Source organism: Ambystoma mexicanum, chromosome 4q, assembly GCF_040938575.1.
Source record: "Ambystoma mexicanum isolate Mex_15411 chromosome 4q, UKY_AmexF1_1, whole genome shotgun sequence".
In the NCBI taxonomy this organism is placed as follows: domain Eukaryota; kingdom Metazoa; phylum Chordata; class Amphibia; order Caudata; family Ambystomatidae; genus Ambystoma; species Ambystoma mexicanum.
The window spans coordinates 46,306,930-46,325,020 of record NC_090928.1 but is presented as its reverse complement, the minus strand read 5'-3'; the positions used below and the strand labels follow the sequence as shown (position 1 = coordinate 46,325,020).

General features: G+C 45.3%; 1 protein-coding gene across 2 annotated transcripts in view; it reads right to left on the bottom strand.

The window, feature by feature from the left end:
* ABCB10 (ATP binding cassette subfamily B member 10) overlaps positions 1-18,091 on the bottom strand; it is a 550,176-nt gene that overhangs the window by 473,971 nt on the left and 58,114 nt on the right. For both annotated transcript variants that reach the window (XM_069607430.1, XM_069607431.1), the window contains exon 3: positions 13,730-13,932. In XM_069607430.1, coding sequence (XP_069463531.1) covers positions 13,730-13,932 — 203 coding nt within the window. The remainder of the gene's footprint in view (positions 1-13,729; positions 13,933-18,091) is intronic.

Sequence of the window (18,091 nt, the reverse complement as noted above, 5' to 3'; positions counted from 1 at the left end):
CAACCACATCTTCCCGCCATGTCGGCCACCAGTAATGTTTCTTGACCTTCAAGGGTTTTTGTTATTCCCGGATGGGCTTCCAGAGGAGAGTTATGGTAACTGGTTATAATTTCCTCTTGGAGAGCAAAAGTTGGGAGGAATAGATCTTGATAGTAAGGCGGACCATTGTGCACAGTGAACTGTTTTCCTTTTTTGTCCTAGGCCTTTTTTTCATCTTCTGAGAAGCTATTTTTAATTGTTTGTTGGAGGGTATCTAATGATGTGGAAGGTCTCTCACAAAGCCCCAGGATTTTGTGATGGAATAATATCTACCAGGTCGGGGGTAATGTAAGCATCTTCGCCCTTACCTATGTGAGAGATGGCATCAACCTAGCCGTTCTTAATATCGGTCCGGTAAGTAATCACAAAGTCATACTCGGACAGGAACAGGGCCCACCGGAGTTGCTGGGATGACTGCTTTTGCAGAGAGTAAATACTGTAGGTTTCGGTGATCTGTTATAATGGTGATGGTATGTTTGGCCCCAAGCAGGTAGTGTCTCCATTCCGACAAGGCGTCCTTAATCGCAAGCAGTTCTTTTTCAGTAACTGCGTAATTGAGTTCTGCTGGAATATACTTCCTGGCCAGAAGGCCACAGGGTGTAAACACCCTGTTTCTGGACTTTGTTGGGATAGGACAGCCCCCATGGCAACGCTGGAGGCGTCCGTTTCCATGATGTATGGAAGATCTGCTTGTGGGTGTTGTAGCACCGGTGCAGAGATGAACTTGTCTTTCAAGGCTCGAAATGGTTCTTCTGCTTCTGGTGTCCACTAAAATTTTCGGTTTTTGCATAATAAAGAAGTGATTGGATGAACAAGATGCGAAAATTCAGGTATAAACCGCCGGTAGAAATTCGCAAAACCGAGAACGTTTTGCACTCCATTTACTGATGTCGGCGATGGCCACTTAACAATTGCCTCCACTTTTCTGTTATCCATTTTAATTCCACATACTGATAATACAAAACCCAGAAACTCCACTTCGGTGATATGAAACGAGCATTTATCGAGTTTGGCATATAGGTGGTTTTCCCTTAACTTCTGAAGCACTGCTCGTACATGTGACACGTGTTCTTGCATATTGGTCGAATATATATGAGGATGTCGTCGATGTATACGACTGTGCAGACGTCCAGCAGTTCTCTGAGAACATCATTCATGAAGTGTTGGAATGCGGCTGGAGCGTTGCAAAGCTCAAAGGGCATCACTTGGTATTCAAATAGACCGTACCTGGTCCAGAAAGCGGTCTTCCATTCATCACCCTCTTTGACACGTACTAAATGGTAGGCTCCGGGGAGATCCAATTTCGTGAAGATTTTGGCTCATCGCACCTGGTCGAGTAATACTGGGATCAGTGGTAAGGGGTATCTGTTCTTTATCGTTACTTGGTTCAAGGCCCTATAGTCGATGCATGTTCATAGGTTTCCCTCTTTCTTGGGTACGAAGAAAAGCGGCGAGGCTGCAGGGGATTTAGAGGGTCTGATGAAACCGTTTGCCAGATATTGCTCTAAATAACTATTTAGATGAGCGTTCTCTTTTTCGGTGAAGGCGTAAATTTGACTACAGGGTATCTGTGCTCCAGATATCAGGTCAATTTGGCAATCATAAACCCTGTGAGGAGGTAAGGTGTTTGCTTGCTCTTTGGCAAAAACATCCTGGAATTCCTGATACTCCGTAGGTAATGTTCCTATCATACCCAAGCCTGATATTACCTTAAGGGATGCTGGTAGTGGCTGTTCCGATTCCCAGTCTGGACGGTAACAGTGGCTGCATTCCCTGGGAAAGGTTAGAGTTCGAGCGCGCCAATCTATGAGTGGATTGTGCAGTTCCAACCAGGGTATGCCGAGTATCACCTGGAACTGGGGAGCAGTGATGTGATCAAATGAGAGGCTTTCCCTATGGCCGTCTTGGCAAATTAACGTGATATCGGCGGTGCATTGAGTTACTGGGCCTGAAAGTAATTGGGTTCTGTCCACTGCCGTCACATTCTCAACGTTCCTCTTCGTGCAGATTGGCAACTCTATCCTGCCCGCAGTCTCTAAGTCCATGTAATTTCCAACTGCACTGCTGTCCACAAACGCCTCAAGTGCATGCATTTTGTTTGGTTGTTGCTGGGATAATATGACGACTGGAATTGCAAAATGGGAGGTCAAGTGAATCTTCCTTGTGCTCGACAAACCGACCTCTAAGTCTGCCGGGCATTGGCGTTTCCCGCCTCATCTTCCCCTTTGGTACTGTCCATAACTCCTACCGTCTTTCGTGGAGGCTTTACGGGACAGTTTCGGAGAAAGTGACCTGATTGGCCGCAATATAAACATAGCTGTTCGTGGCGTCTTCGTTCGCGTTCTGCCTTAGTAAGAGGACCGCGAAGAACCCCCAGTTGCGTGGGTTCTGAATGTGATTCTGCATGTTGCCGGGTCGAGTTTTCCTTAGGTCGCACGTAAATTGTCCGACCTTCCGTACGGGCCCGGTCGGCTTTGCGGTTCTGTAGGCGATAGTCTAGTTGCATAGCTAAATCTATATACTCAACAGCCGTCCGGAGGATTAACTACTTGGGCAAGGATGTCTTTTAATTCTCCTCGTAAACTGTGGTAAAATAATGTGATACGTTTTTCATCTGGCCAGTTCGATTCAGCAATCAGGCGGTTGAAAGTGGCTACATAAGCTATAGGTTCCTGGTTACCCTGCCAAAGAGACAGTAATTCCTCATCAAGTGCTTGACCCTGTGTGTCGCGTTGGAACCCAGCATAGTTCTGTAGTTAGGGGTCATCTCCACTGACCAACGGGACCAACCAATCCGCTGCATGACCCCCTAAATACAAGAGCACAAAAGCTACTCTCGACTGCTCCGTAGGGAAAAGTCTGAGCTTGCACAAAAAGTGTAGGCGACACGGATTCATGAAGGTTCAGAACCGTCTTGGATCTCCTGTGAACCTCTCGGGGAGACTGGGGGGCAAGGGTACATTCCAAAGGATGACTACTTGTATGGGTGTCTCTGATGAAGGTGTTGGGCTCAGCCCTTGGGAAACCCCACCCGGAAGAGGGGACAAACCTGCCCGAGTCTGTATTAACTGCCTAGCCAATTCCTCAATCTTATCTCTATTTACCACTAGCTCTCGTCTCAATGAGTTGGTCTCCGAGCGAGCCGCATGTACTTCAGCCCGCAACTCCCTTAACAACTGAGCCAACTGGTCAACCTCAGAATTCTCCATCACTCAAGCAGTGTTTCAAATGGCCTTGTGTTCTGTCACACTCACCTGGGTCTCTGAGGGAGCGATGCAGTCTTCTGGACCCCTTCCCTGCTTTCCCGAGGTTAGTAGAGTTGTACTACAGGTACCTGTCAAATAGAAAGGTGAGATGCTTAGCCTACCCGGATTTGGAACCAGAACCCTCTTTCTCCCTTCTCCCCTTGTGTGTACTGGGACGGTGAAATGTAGGAGTTTGGCTCACCTTAGGGATGAATTAGGTGAACTCTCCATCCTAAACTAGGTAAGGGCGCCGTGTTTCTGGGACCCTCGGATCGGTACTTCATTAGACCCAGGGTAAGTCTCTGTTCTGCCACTCACTTTGTTTCTTCACCCAGCGATGATATAGCAGGTACGTTTGGATCCCAGGTGCTTCACTGGTGCTGTTGCATATAAGTTTGGATCCCAGGTGCTTCACTGGTACTGTTGCAGTTAAGTTCGGATTCCAGGTGTTTACTGAATCTGGTGCATTTGCAGGTAAGTTCTGGTTATACCGCGCGATTGCTGCGTGTTCTTAAAGCTTGGCGAGTTCTGCACACAAGAAAGAAGTTGCGGATGCTAATTCTAACCCTGTTCTCTCTCCACAGGCTGTTTTCAGATGAGTTCGCCGAGGGAAGACGTGCGCAAGAACTCAGAATGCTGCTTTGAAGTTTCCAAGAAGATCGGGTAAGTGATACCGTAGATTGCGTGCGCACTTGCAAGAAGGAGTCGGGTCTAGCGCGAGCGCTTATAGGTACTGACTTTCCTGTGTTTCCTTTTCTCCTAGATGCGGAGTTCAGGAACGTGCGCGCGAAGGATCCGGAGTGGATGCCAAGGTAGGTGAAGTTCAAGGATCGCGGTGAGCGTGTTGCTTGAAGCCACAGATGCAACACGAAGCACGGGTCTGCCTTTGGCGTGGATTATATAGCCAATCACGGCCAGAGGCTAGAGCGTGCTACTGTATTCACAGGAAGGCTGCCAGGGGCCATCTTGGGTGTACAGGAAGTGTGGCTGAAACAATCAGATTCCCCCGACGTGTACCCGATTGTGAGAGGGTGGAAAAGGAGTGCTGGATGCCTTAAAGGCGTGTCTAGTCTGCCAGGCTCTAACCCATCTTGCCCCTGCCTGCTCTCCAGTATATGTGACAGCGGGGGTGCCCCCGCATAAATAAAAGGCAGTGCGGGGGACAAACAGGCAAAATCCCAAAAGATCGAATTACAAAATGCAGGCAAGTGGGCTGTAATTTGATATTTTGGGATACGTTCTTTTAACGTACATCCATTGCAAAACGCCTAACTGAAGGCAATAGAATTGATACGAACTCTGGAAAAAGCCTAAGTGCAGAAAGTGGAATTTATACAGAACCGAACATTGTTGAAAACACAAGTAAAGACAGTAAAATTGATACAAAGCTTGCAATGAAATGATCAGTGACCCACTATGGGAGACGTTTTGTTTCTTGGGTACAACAGAAGTGAAAAGAAAGTGAAGAAGCCCTGGTAGGATAGTGAACTAGGCAAACAGTGAGTCTGGGACTCGCACCCAAATAAGAAAGTTGTGACACCCTAGCAGAAGAGTAAACCACCAGTGGAAGGAAAAGTGATAAGAGAAGCAAAATAAGAAGTGAAAGGAAACAAAAAAGGAGGTTAAGAAGCCCATCCTGAAAGTATGCAACAATAATCAAAGGGAAGACACATACCTCTTTGTAAGGATAACTACAATACCCTGGCAGGAAAGTATACCACGGAGAGGAGAAGGATCAAAGCAAGAAACAAGAGAAGAAACAAAACAGTGAAACCTTGGCAGGAGACTACTCCAGTGGTAAGAAGATAAGTGAATACACCTGTAGCTGTGGGATAGTGATAACAGGGGAAGCCGTACCCCTTGCAAGAAAGAGAAAGTAAATAACTGACATTGAACAGAAACGGAGGGAGAAAAAGTAAACCTGTTTCTTCTGACTAACAATAACAAGAAGACCTTTGAATCAGTGAAGACTGAAGGGATTGAAGGATGGAATCATTCCCTCCCTCCTCCTCCTCCTCCTCCTCCCCTTTAAACTGTGGGATAACAACATGGATAAAAAGGGAGTATCCAGGGAGATAGTCATCTCCTTGGGCACATTGGAACACTGACTTTGCAGGAAGTGCCAGACTTACTGTGAGAAACCACAAGAAACATAGGGGAAGGGAGCACCAATTTCTCTTGGTGGAACATTATTCCTTTACTTTTGTGCACCTTAGAACTTTATGTTTAGAACTTCAAGAATACGTTATACGTTCATAGCTTAGAGAAATCCCCATTTTTATGTGGTATTTAGTTCAGCATGTGAGGGTCAGTTTAGGGTTTTGGACACAAGATGGAGGATGCTTTATTTGTTGAACACCCTGAGACAGACGCCCTTTACCTTTGTTGCGGTAGGAAAACCCCTCGTAGACCTTGGAACAGGTAGGATTTCCCCAACCCCTCTTGTTATTTCGACAATAAAAGTACAATTTCAAACTCGAAACCTGAAACTGTGTCCAGCTCTTACTCTTGATCCCTTACATGTACCAAATGCAATTTCTGGCCTACTGCCTCACAGGAGAGACACTTACATAGTGTTTGTAGTATCTACCTAGGGTGGGAAATGAAATGGCACACAACAGTTGGCAATTCCACTTGCTTATCTAGTCCGTCAACTTAGTAGTGGCGGTGCATCTACCATCAAGCCTTAAAGAAATCTATTTGGTCGAACGGGCATCAAAGTTCAATTATAACAAGTAATTGCAGCCTCTTGTTTGAAAAGACCAGTTGTATTAGCTATACATCAATCACGTTTGCCGAATGGCAACTTTACCACAAACCGGTAGATAGTAATATGGGGTATGGCATATATTGGGGTGGGAGTGAAAGGGGGAGTGCAGGGGCTCTCTCCCTGCTGTTTGTGGTAAATAAACTGGTAAATCTGGAGAAAAACAAATTTGGCAAAGTTGCCATTCAGCAAAAAAAAGCGGCAAACCTTCATAGAATCGTCATATTGTTCCAAATATTAACTCACTAGGTTGGCTGTTCTGTTGATTAAAGTAAGATTACATTTACAATATAATTATGTTTTATAGGCCCCATAACGTTTTATCAAATCCTCAACCCTGTATTTTTTTCTCCAGTAAAGAACTGACAATGGCTCTTATTATGCATATGACAAGGGTGGAAAAGGAGTGCTGGATGCCTTAAAGGCGTGTCTAGTCTGCCAGGCTCTAACCCATCTTGCCCCTGCCTGCTCTATATGACAATTCAGATTGAGGCGTTTGCTTTAGAAAGTCAATATTTTTAGACACGGTATTTCTTTATTTTATGTATAGATAATTTGTTTGGCAAAAGTGGCCTATACAAATACAGGATTACCACAATAAGAACAAAATTTAAAAAAAGCAATAATACCATGATCAGAATACATGGTAGTAGCGTAGTCTACATAGCGTAGTCTCGGTTTCAAGTTACAAAAACAAGACAAATCAGCACATAATAATTTGATAAATTATTTGTGTGTTCTTCCCATGATTTGGCCAACGTGCAAGAAGTACATTTGTGATCACAGTAACCAAATATTGAAATCAGCAGTATTTTGTAGCTACGTTTCTAGTCTTGCATCACAAAATAATCAGTTGACAAGCAATTTATTTAGGGAAAAGACAATAAATGATCTCAGATACGTCTGGTTTAGATTGCTATTGCACTCACACATGACCCCATTTTCCAAATGTGGGACGAATCCAGACATCAATGTAATACATCCACTAGCATGCATTAGAGTTTGAATATAAATTGCACCCCACACACTCCCAAGGTGCTAAACGTCTGCTGCTGACCGTGAGGCCGCCATTTGAAACAGCAGCAGTGGTAAAATGAACAATGTAGTAATGATCAATAATAAGACTGCTGAAAAGCCCACAGTCACGCCTAACCAAGCAAGAGCAGCAGAGTTGTCACATTGAAAACCCTGCACCTCACACTCCATCATTCAGCAGCACCACCGCAGGAAGGATGGCACTTTTAATGGATTTGTATTGTATAGTTATATTGTGCAAAAATGGGACGCCAAGTAAAGGAGGTGAGTTTTTAAAAATTCTACCAGAAGCAAATGAAACGACAAAGTCCAGGAAGCAGCAAGGAATTCCATAAGCAAGGGGCAAACACAGAAAAACACCACGCGCCTCTGGTTATGCATCTGGTTTGGTGAATGTCCAGAGAGAAAGGTGGAAGAGGGTTGCAGGTGGATAGAATGTTTGAGTGATCAGTGTGTGAAACAGCTAAAGAGGCAAGTCTTTTTTTATTGGCAAGTTAGAAAGCCAATGAAGATATAATGCCCGAGGGTCACGTGTCTTACTCGCTCAAAAAAATGCTCTTCACATCCCATCTGACCGTGCCACATTCTGGAACCCTCGTGATGTAGGTGCGAGTAGTAGATGCAAACAAACGGGTGCTCGTCAGGATGTCACAACAAAAGTAAAGTCCTTGGTCCAAAACCTATACTGGCCTATCACTAGCCTATTCTATAGAGAAAAGAAGACAGCATCAAATCTTAAGCTGCAGCTTATTTTAGGGTTACTCCATCCCGGGGAACTATAGTGGAGGCTGGTTTCTGACCCAAACCCACTGGTTCAGGAAGTCTCTCATTCTTTCTGGCGCAAAATTAGTCTTTTATAAAAGTTAGACGAAACATTCTTTCTACGTGAAAACAAAATGACACAAACAAATGTTCCCAACCAGCCCTGCAGTGTGTCCCGTCTCCAGAGATATTGGAACATCAACTTCCAAGGATGCTGGTATCCGAGTTCATGGCTTTTCCATAGTGGGTTTCGTTAGCCTGGTTATAAGTATTTCCACTTAGGAGGTGGGAGTCTCTCGCCCCTGCAGTGCTTTGGGTAACCCCTTGTGAGTTACGATTGTGTGTAGTTCTCATGCTTTGACTCGCCTCTCGTGGGCGGTAAGCTCTTCTGTCGTCAGCCTTGGGTAGGCGGGGGGCTTCTCCAGCAAAGTTTTAGTAGTCCTCTGTGGGCTATTGGCATTTCTCACTTCTTCAGTTCCTTTCTTAGCCCTTTGCGGGCTGCGGGCTTCTGAGTCCCATGCGATTTTTTGATTCGCCCACCATAGGCGATAGGCGTTTCTAGCCTCTGCGGTTCGTTGCTTTGCCTTTTTTAAGGCTGTGGGCTCCTCTAGGCCCAGTTGCTTTGTGGTTTGCGCCTCGTGGGGTGTAGGCATGTCTCACCCCTTTGGTTTCTCAGTTGGCCTTTTGGGGGCGATGAGCTCAACTGGCCCTGGCAGTTTGACTGGCCTGTATTGGGCTTCAGCCTGCAAGGGAAGTGGTGGTCTCTGCGTTTCTAGGTACAATTCACTTTTGCTTGGTGTGGAGGTGGTGCGCTCTGCCTCAGCAGTCCTGTAGTATGTGGGGCTCTGTTTTCGTTAGAGCTCCTACCTCTGCTTCCCACCTCATCACAAGTCATGCGAAGGTCTCCTTCCTTGACTGGTTACGCTCCTCCGATCTTCTTCGTCCAGGTATCCAGTGAAAGGCAGCACCATATCTGAGTCAAAAACCCAGCCTCCCACCTTAAAGGAACCTTGTACATAATGGTCATGTTCATTCCCCATATACCCTACAAGCATGTCGGACTGCAAGTAAAGGGGAGAGGGAATGTTATCAGCAGGGCCCCGTCCCCACAGAGGAGGTCGGGGGGTGGGTGGGGTTGAGTTACCCGCTGTGGGTTCCCACTTTCCCCGTCCCCTAGGGAGGGTATTGCACTGCAAGCTCACCTCCCTAGTCCCAAAGGGGTGGCTCCCCCTTGGGAAGAAGGGGAGAATTCCCTGGATACGTCACAATGGACAAAACCATGCAGTGGCTTGTTCCCTCAAAGTGTGTGGAAGTTGTATTCAACCTCGCACTCTGATGTTGAAGCTAAATGAAGCTACGGATTTGAGTTTGTCGTAGAACAACTTTTTGCGGATTTGCAACGCCATCGTTTTGTCCTTGACCATGCTTAACATCTCTATACACGTGGTTGGCTCTCCTGAGCCATGGTAGGAACATTCTAGTGTGAAGTTATGCCCTCGAAAAATTCAAAAAAGTGATGCGAGAGTAGTGGAATAGGGGGTGAAGCAGTGTGGGTTGACAGTCTCATGGACTGCATGGTTCCAATTATTTCCAATCATGAGGGGGCTCCTCTTGGGAATCCCTTTGACACTGTCAACCATCCCATAGTTTCACGGTGGTATACCGGCATTTGTTCAGTGTTCGATCCCCTCAGATTTTAATTGACTCACTTTATAAGTGAGGAGAATTGATGGATACCCTGGATTGCTCCTAAAATGTAATCCAGAAATGTAAACATCTTTGGTGCAAACGTTGATGGCAAACCCACATTCTACATTCCTAATGAGGAGGTCTCCACAATCATGCAGTAGGACCGAGTCGTGTTGCATCGTATGGGTCAGACTAGATCGAAGCCTACCGTTTCCCATGGTACACTGGGATCTGTCAAAATGGTCATGGGGCTAGTGTGAGCGAGTAGAACAGACTTTCTGGCTACTTTCACAAGTGGGACTTTCCCAAACTACCCGCTCCAATTTTAAATTGCATGCATGCTGCCAAAAGTCTTCTCTTACTCTCTTTTTAGTCATTCCCTGGTGCTCCTCATTCGCCAAGCTGACAACATGATCACAGATCCCTAAGAGAGCTACAATCTTGTCTAGGTTTTGTTATGAGGGGAAACAGGATCCCCTCAGAATCTCCAAAAAGCTCCACACCATAGCTCTTGCAGTAACTTTCTATCGCACTCATCACTTTCCAATGCATTCTTTATCCTATTCAGGAATACATCATTCTGCATATCCACTTCCCACACATCCTTGAACAAGACCCCTTTTTAGACAGATAGGACTCGGTCTTCCCCTTCTGAGATTTCTTATTCCTCCAAATGTGTACATCTAGAGAGGAAGTCACTGGCTCTGTTCTTGGCCCCTGCTACATAGACGACGTTCACTATGTATTCCTGAAGACTTGAGACTCATCTCCTGATGTGGGACGACACTTTATCTAACCCTTTGTTGGTTAGAATTTCTCTTAATGGTTTATGATCGGAGCATATCTCGAACTCTGTACCCCACAAAAAGACATGGCTCAATTGATGGCCAAAGGATGCTTTTCTATTTTGGAATAGTTCAATTCTGCTCCTTTCAAACTCCTTGAATTGACATGAACGCTATGGTAAAGTCCCTTGCTGCTTTCTTCTGTAACAAAACAATACCTAAGCCGATGTAAATGGTATCAGTTATCACAAAGCTTCTTCTACCTGGTTTGAAATTCTTCAGAGATGGTCCTCCACCCAGAATCACATGCTTACCCAATTACGGTTCCTACCACTATAAAAGAAAACAAATTCAACAAAGGTCTAGGCTCTGAGCAAAATGACTGGTGGTTGGCTTCTGATGCCCTACTCCAGTGTGTTTTTCTCAACTGGGCCTCCCCGCCCCATGTGCAGTCTAAGACAGTAGGCTCTGCAACCTTCTTTTGTCTGTACTGTTCAATTCAGTCCCATTAAGATCTCTTTTCTTTGTTCTCACGCGGGGACATCTGCTCAATCTCCCCACCACCTCTGACTATTATCCTTGTACTATTGCCCCAAAAAAGATCATGGCATGCTCTCCTGCTAGGCAGTTATTGGTCTTTGCCCCAAATTTGGTTTCGGTTCGATTCACCCAGCATTGAGGTGTGGTTGCTCTCACTCAGCCTTGAGGTTTGGTTGCTCTCGCTCAGCCTTGGAGTCTCTGGGCACTCACCCAGCCTGGGGGTCTCTGGGTACTCACCCTGCCTGAGGGTCTCCAGCTAGGGGTCTCTGGTCTGGGCACTCACCCCACCTTGGGGTCTCTGGGCACTCACCCCACCTTGGGGTCTCTTTGGGCCTTGCCTACCCTCTCCTAGTTTCCTGGAGCCACCACGTAGATCTGTTCTCTCTGGAGAGTCAAGGAGTTCTGACAATGCAGCACCACCTGTGTTCCTTTTGGATGTTGCATATTGGGCTGAGCTTGCCCTTCTGTTCCCGCGGGCTTCCTGCAAGGCTGTTGTGCTGACGTCTCAGTATACCAGTTCTCTGCTTCTCCGGGTACTACATGTTGCTCCTCTGGGCTGGGAGCTTACGGCTCCTGTTCTGGCAGGGCTTTGAGCTTTCTGCAGGCTCGGCAGCAGTTTCATTTGCCAAGCCTAGTGTACCCTCTTCCTGCCACACTTCCCAGGAGGAGGCCCTTGCGCTTCTCTGGCATTGCAAGCTTCACCTCACTCCGTTGTCAAAGCTGATTGGCTCTTTATCGCTAACTCTGCTAGGAGGGGGGCCAATCAAGCGTGCCTTCCTGCTAAGCGAGTCCTGTGCACACAGTGTCAGAAAGCATATCACCCATTCTTACAGTTTGTAGCAAGTCATCCCACAGTTTAAGTCACATATAGCCAACAAAGATATTGGAATAATGAAAATAGGGAGGACTACCGATATCCCCAAAAGAAGGTCACCACCAGTGGAATCATGCTGGCCCCGTCCCTCAGGGGGTACGACGCTTAGCAGGCTCACCTCCTTAATCAGAAAGGGGGTGGCTACCCATTGGGGAGAGGGGGCGAATACCCTGATTCATAACAATCTTTCAACCCTTCATGTCTAGTTACTTGACACATTGGGTGGCATGCTCTGCTTCTTTTGTGACCCTTGGAACTTCATGAAGTGAATGGTTGCCCATTGCCCATAAAGCATCCCGTACTTTACTTTTTTCTACACTCCAGCATGAACTGATCTCTAAGGTGCTCTTCTAAACGGATACCAAACTCACAACATGCAGCAGGATTGCTAGATTACAGTTTAAGGCGATAATTAATGCAGAGGGTAGAGGGGGATGTGGGCGCTCTCCCCCACATATATATGCGGCAAAATGAACCTGATAAAAAAATAAAGTTGACCAATTCTTCAATGACAAAATAGATTCAATTAAATCAACCTAAACCCATGCAACTAAACCACGAAATGCTGTTATGTTGCTCAACGGACTTGCCCTCTGTTTGTGCTCTTTACCCAAAGTGCTAACGCTCCAGAATTATTCTTACTTTTTCTTCCATAGTGCTTAAACAACATCTTGAGGCATTTCTCAAACATTGAGGCCTTGGGATTCAGACTGGATCAAGGGAGGAAGATTTTCAAACTGGTCCTGCCCAGCAGTGCATCCAGAAGGTCTTCTTTCTTCCACCACCATAGGCTTGTGCAAAGTGGTTAGGACCCTTTTATTGTCGTTTCCATGGAATGGGTGGTTCTTCCTGTTCTTCCTGTACAGCCAAGAAAATGTTGCATGGAAGAATGCAATGCAGATGCTAATCCATGGTAATTGTTGTCTACGCTTTGGATTAAAACGCTATATATATATATATATATATTAAATACAAATACCTCTAACCCGGAAGTGCTGTTGCGTAATATTTTGGGTCAACTGATCACAAGAGCAGAATGTATTGTATAGCATCTTTTTTTCTTGCAATGGCTTTGCTAGAAGTTTGATACTGAGAACTCCTAACTAGTAGTGCCCATGCAGATATATGGGCTTGTTCTGCCTGGCCTACTTTGACCAGGTGCTGTAGGCAACCTGCTCACTGGGCCTCTGTCACGCCGTCAGTGAGCAACATGCATGCCGATGCTTAACTAATGTGTCCGGGGGGTGCGGGGGGGGGGGGAGTGGAGTGGGCATGGAGATGGACTTAAGCTGCAGTTTCAACTTACCCCTCAGTGCTTTGCCTTTTTTGCTCGCTGCCTATGCAGTCCTGTTGGCTACTGCAGTGCTCCTCTGATGTCCTCACTGTGTTCCTGGTCCTCTCCGCGCAGGGCGCAGCATCCCACGGCAGGGCTGCAAAAACCTGTGGCTTACTTTGCCTGCAAAGTGTTTGAGACAGCTCCGTCTCCTGTGGGGCCCGTACAGAACTTCTCATCACCACATAAACGGTCACTGCATGACGCATGTGAAGCAGCAAGTATGTTAGAAAGTCATTGAAGGTATAAGCCCCACAGGTCACGTCTCACTTGCTCTACAGCTGCCGTTGGAACCATCATGATAAAGAAGAGAGTTGTAGATATCACCACAATATTTCTGTTTTAGGGATCCAGGTTGGTTTTATCAGTGGTTTGAAAGAGGATGGCAATTGGCCCAATATTTTTGTGCGTTTGCCATTGGGTGGGTGCTGCACCAGTTATAGGTTGAATTTTTATGGAATAAGAATATGGCCAAGAGGAAACATGAGATATATGAAGAATGGGCACAATTCAGAGGACAGGAAGGGGAGCACACGCGACATAAAAAATTGTCCTTTGCCCAATCATTGCCATCTTTCAAAGTAAACAATCAATCCTAATGTATAAGAGACAGTAAAATGGCAGCACAGACCTAGCGATTTGCAATGAACAAATACATACCATCATTCCGATGCCAACAGATGCCTGGGCCGCAGCTCTCAAGCCATCGGAAAGGTTTTCAGTCACTGATCGACCCAACAGGGCCGTATCCATGGAGAGGCGGTTAACCAGCTCTCCTGTGCGAGTCTTGTCAAAAAATGCAACTTCCTGTCTCAAAACAGAGGAAAACAAGGACGTTCTCAATCGCTTCACAATCTGCTGACCTATTAAGAAAAACAAAAAAAAAGATTCAGTTAATCAAAATCTAGCTCTGATCAAGAAAGTTCTTAAACCTTTTAATATGTACGATTATTAATGTCATACTGTTAAATTAGTTTTTTCACCAACGTTATTTCATATATGCTAAGATTTGGAGCACTCAAGGGTGGGGATTTTTCAGTAGAAAAATTGAGAATGTAATGTTCTCCATAGATGTCCATTGGTACTTTTTTAGAAAAATAATGGATGTCTGGCACGTGTGGTATTTTAAGAAGCAAGGTCCCATTTTACAGTTTCTTGCTAGTTACATTCATGCTGCATGAGAACTAGTCTCCTCAGTTATATTTGAAAATGTCCAAGAAAATGAAGTCATTTGAGAAAGTAGTACGCAAAAAAATGTTTAAAAAAAATGTCTTACAATGTTGCCAGTTATAAGGCTGCCAAAAATGTTATTCTTGAATACACAAAAGTACAAACGTACACGGCTGCAAACCTAAAAATGAGCCAAACTTCTAATAAAAGCTCCACAATCACCCCAACTCCATTCTAACTCTTACCCTAACTACAACCCTTATGCTGAACCGATAACGACACTAAACCTTCAGCGCACAAAAGCACTTTATTTGACTTACTACAAAACACCAAATAAATAGAAAATGAACAGTGAAACTAATTCCAACCCCCTCACAAGCTGACCACACATTCCATAACCCTTGTCCTGGCCGCAATCCTAACCTTAGCCTTGTCCTAACCACAACTCTAACACTTAACGTAATGCTTACTCTAGCCTTACCTATAGGTTTATCCTAACCCCTATCCCTACACCAACATCAGCCGCCCTTCTCCAACCTCACTTTTTTCATTCTTTAACACTTACCCACACCATTACTCTATTAGCCTTACCATCACCCCTAAACAACACTTACCCTGACAATCTACCCTAACTAAACCCCAACATCACCAGCCCTCCCACAACCACCCTAACCCTAATACTTACACTAATTCCAAGCAAAATCTTGACTAACCCCTATCCTGATCCTAACAGCTGACGAGCCACAGGTTGTAGATGGCTGCATAGGAGCACTGTATTTTTAGCCACTTTTTAGCTGCATTTTTGACTGCTTTTTGCTTGGCTACTTTTTCACTGCAGAGGTACTTTCACCACGATTTTTTCACAGACTACATTTTTGCTGTTCACATTTTCACTGCATACAATCTCCTTATGCACCAAGTCCCCCCAGAGCAGAAACAAAAAAGTAAAACTCCGGCCACATACTGTAAAGAAATTCTAGTAGGGAAACTGGAGACCGGGCAGGTTGTGTTCTTACAGTACAAAGGCAAGTAAGTAGAATAAACAGGGCTGCTGGCCCTCCTTGGATTGATATTTTCAATTTAGATTTTGTTCTACAGCAGTCTTCTGCAACCACTCAACAAACCGATATCAATAGTCGTCAAAAAGAGCCCATTATGGAGGAGTCAGCCCAGTGTAAACGCTGAGCGCTGCCTCAGCTGCTTTTTGTAGCAGAGGGAGCGTTCTTGGGCTGGCTGAATTGTCAAAGAGAAATGCGGTTTCCCTTTGAAAGTTCTGTTCCCCCTGCCGCGCATGCTCAATGAGCCATGCAAGGCTTGACCGTTTTGCTTCCTCAGCCTTGCATAGCCCATTGAGAATGCTGGCTAGGGAACTGTATGTCTGTATGTGCAAGGAGGTGGGAGGAAACTTGAGACCCGGAGCAGAAGGTACATTTACGTTAATTTAAATGTGTATGGATGCATGCTTGTGTTATGAGTGACTGTGTGATGATGGGTGGACGTGTGTGAATGAGCGATTGCATGCTGCATGTAAAGGTTGTAGAAATTGAGTGTGCGCTTCTGCTGGTCCAGATAACTGATTTTGGCGAGTGGGGGTTGGACAACCGAATTTTAACCGGCCAAAATCAACTCCCATTCCGAGGCATTGGGTGACCCAGAGGACAGGGGTGGTATTTCTTTTTTTTTTACTGGGCATCTATAATAAATGTCTAGTAAAAAATACGATGCCTGCCCCCTGTGCCCCCCCAGCGCATCACATGCACACAACCACATTGATTGTGTGCATGTGTGAGGAGCTGAGGGGCACGGGGCAGGCAGGATTTTTTCCTAATGGCATCTATGATATATGTCTAGTAGAAAATACTATGTCTGCCCCCTTTGCCCCGTGAGGAGTCAGAAATGAGAGTGAAGTGGGACATAACGTTATCATGTTTGTGGTTAAAGACTTATCAACACAAGAAGGTTGGGAAAAGGGCCCTCTGACCCTGCTCAAAGAGGAATTTCCCTACCTAAAACCAAAAACTAAGGATCCATCTGTGTCGGGATGTCAAAATCAAAAACTATCCTTGTCTCCAAACATTCTATCCTGACCATCACACTACATACCAAACTATAATGTGAAATGGAATATATCTTTAACCTGGTGATTCCAAAAATGTTCATAAAAGAAAATGGAACAGCTCCAGCATAAATGTAATTCAAGCTAAATGTACCTTGGTTCATATGGGCGTTTCTTAACTTGTGTTCTTTCACACAATTGTTTCTCTAACACAAACGTTTTCCAAGACCAAAACCTTTGACTCCAATGGGGTGGGTCCTTTGCCCAGGAATCTTTCTTAATGTCAATGACTCTTAAATACAAATTTCTCCAAAGTTAAAAAAAAAAAAAAAAAAAAAAAAAAGTCTTAGTTCCAGGGGCATTGCTTTCTCTTGGATTTTGTCTCACCAATTAATTCTTTAACATAAAAGTGCACCAAGAGTAGCAAGCCTTGATCCTAGAGGTCAATTCCCTTCTTAATGCCAATGATTCTTGGTCTAACTGTTCTTTGCGTTTTTCTTGGCCCACAACACTCCTTTTAGCTATAAAGCTACTCAGCCGTGTAATTCCTTCATTCAAAAGTTCCTTTACATTCACCAAATTTAGCTTTGTATCCTTACTTGGAACTTCCTGTAGATTTGAAACTGCCTGGTATACTCCCCTGCCAGGACTTCTTATGCACTTGTAATTGCTGGGTTTACTTGACTGATAGGACTTCTTATAATCAAAAGGTAACAGTTCAGCTTTTACTTCCACAATTGCATACATCTTCTTGGATATTGTACATCTGATTGATTCAACATTCACTCTGTGGTCCCCCCCCATATTTGCATTCCATACCCTCATATGGCTGGGAACTTTGTTCGCAGTGCGTTTCCTTGATTTGCAATTAGTCTCCTTAATGCCTCAGTTTCAATGTTTCAATGTTTACAGATTGCATTTGGCGCAGTCACCGAAACACCCCACTGGTTCCCCACTTTGCTTGGGTTGACTCATCGGCTCTGTGTGGCGTCTTCAGTACCCTTCGCTCTTATGCAGCAACGTTTTTCCACCCGCGTTCCACTCCAGAATGTTTTCACGTTGCTTCTAGTTTCTCTCACATCTTTGCTTCAGCACGCCTATCTTGTTTGACGTCTCGGTAGGTGCAATGCTGCCTTCTCCATTGCCGAACGCCCAGGAATCTTCCCTTGGCTCCAGGCATGTTTGCGGCATGTCCTGCTTGAGCAGTGTTCTCCTGCCTCGTTGTTGGCGAGCCCCTCGACTACGCCACATCGGTTCATGCTTCCAAGTTCCACATGCCTCGCGGAGAGGTGCAACTATTTCTCCCAGAAAGCAGCAGCTTGCAGTTGGTTTTCAATCTGTAAATGTCCTGCGCACAGGTGCATTCTGAAAATAACTAGCACGCTCATTGAGCTTGAGGCTCTTTCCGCTCTGTATCGTTCCATTCAGCCTCCTCGTTCCAGTACTTAGGTAATTGTGGGAGATGGAGTCCATGGAGGTTGCCTGATGCAGATTACTTGGGAAATTACTTGCAATCTTTCCAAATGATAATGTGAGGAAATGGAGAGTGGGGGTGAAGCAGGGGAGTTTGTGGCATGAGCCACAATTCAAGTGCTAATAAGCCCTGGTGGTGTGGTCTTTTGGGTCCACGGTCTATTGTGAACTACATTATGTTGGGCTGGTTCAGCGTGCCGTTGGAACTGGTAACGGTGAGATGAACTACATTTCCCATGTTGCCATGATCAGCATTGAAACGCGCATGTGCGCGCAGAGTTCTGCCTCCTATACGATTCCTCTCCCGCCAGTGATTTTGGCTA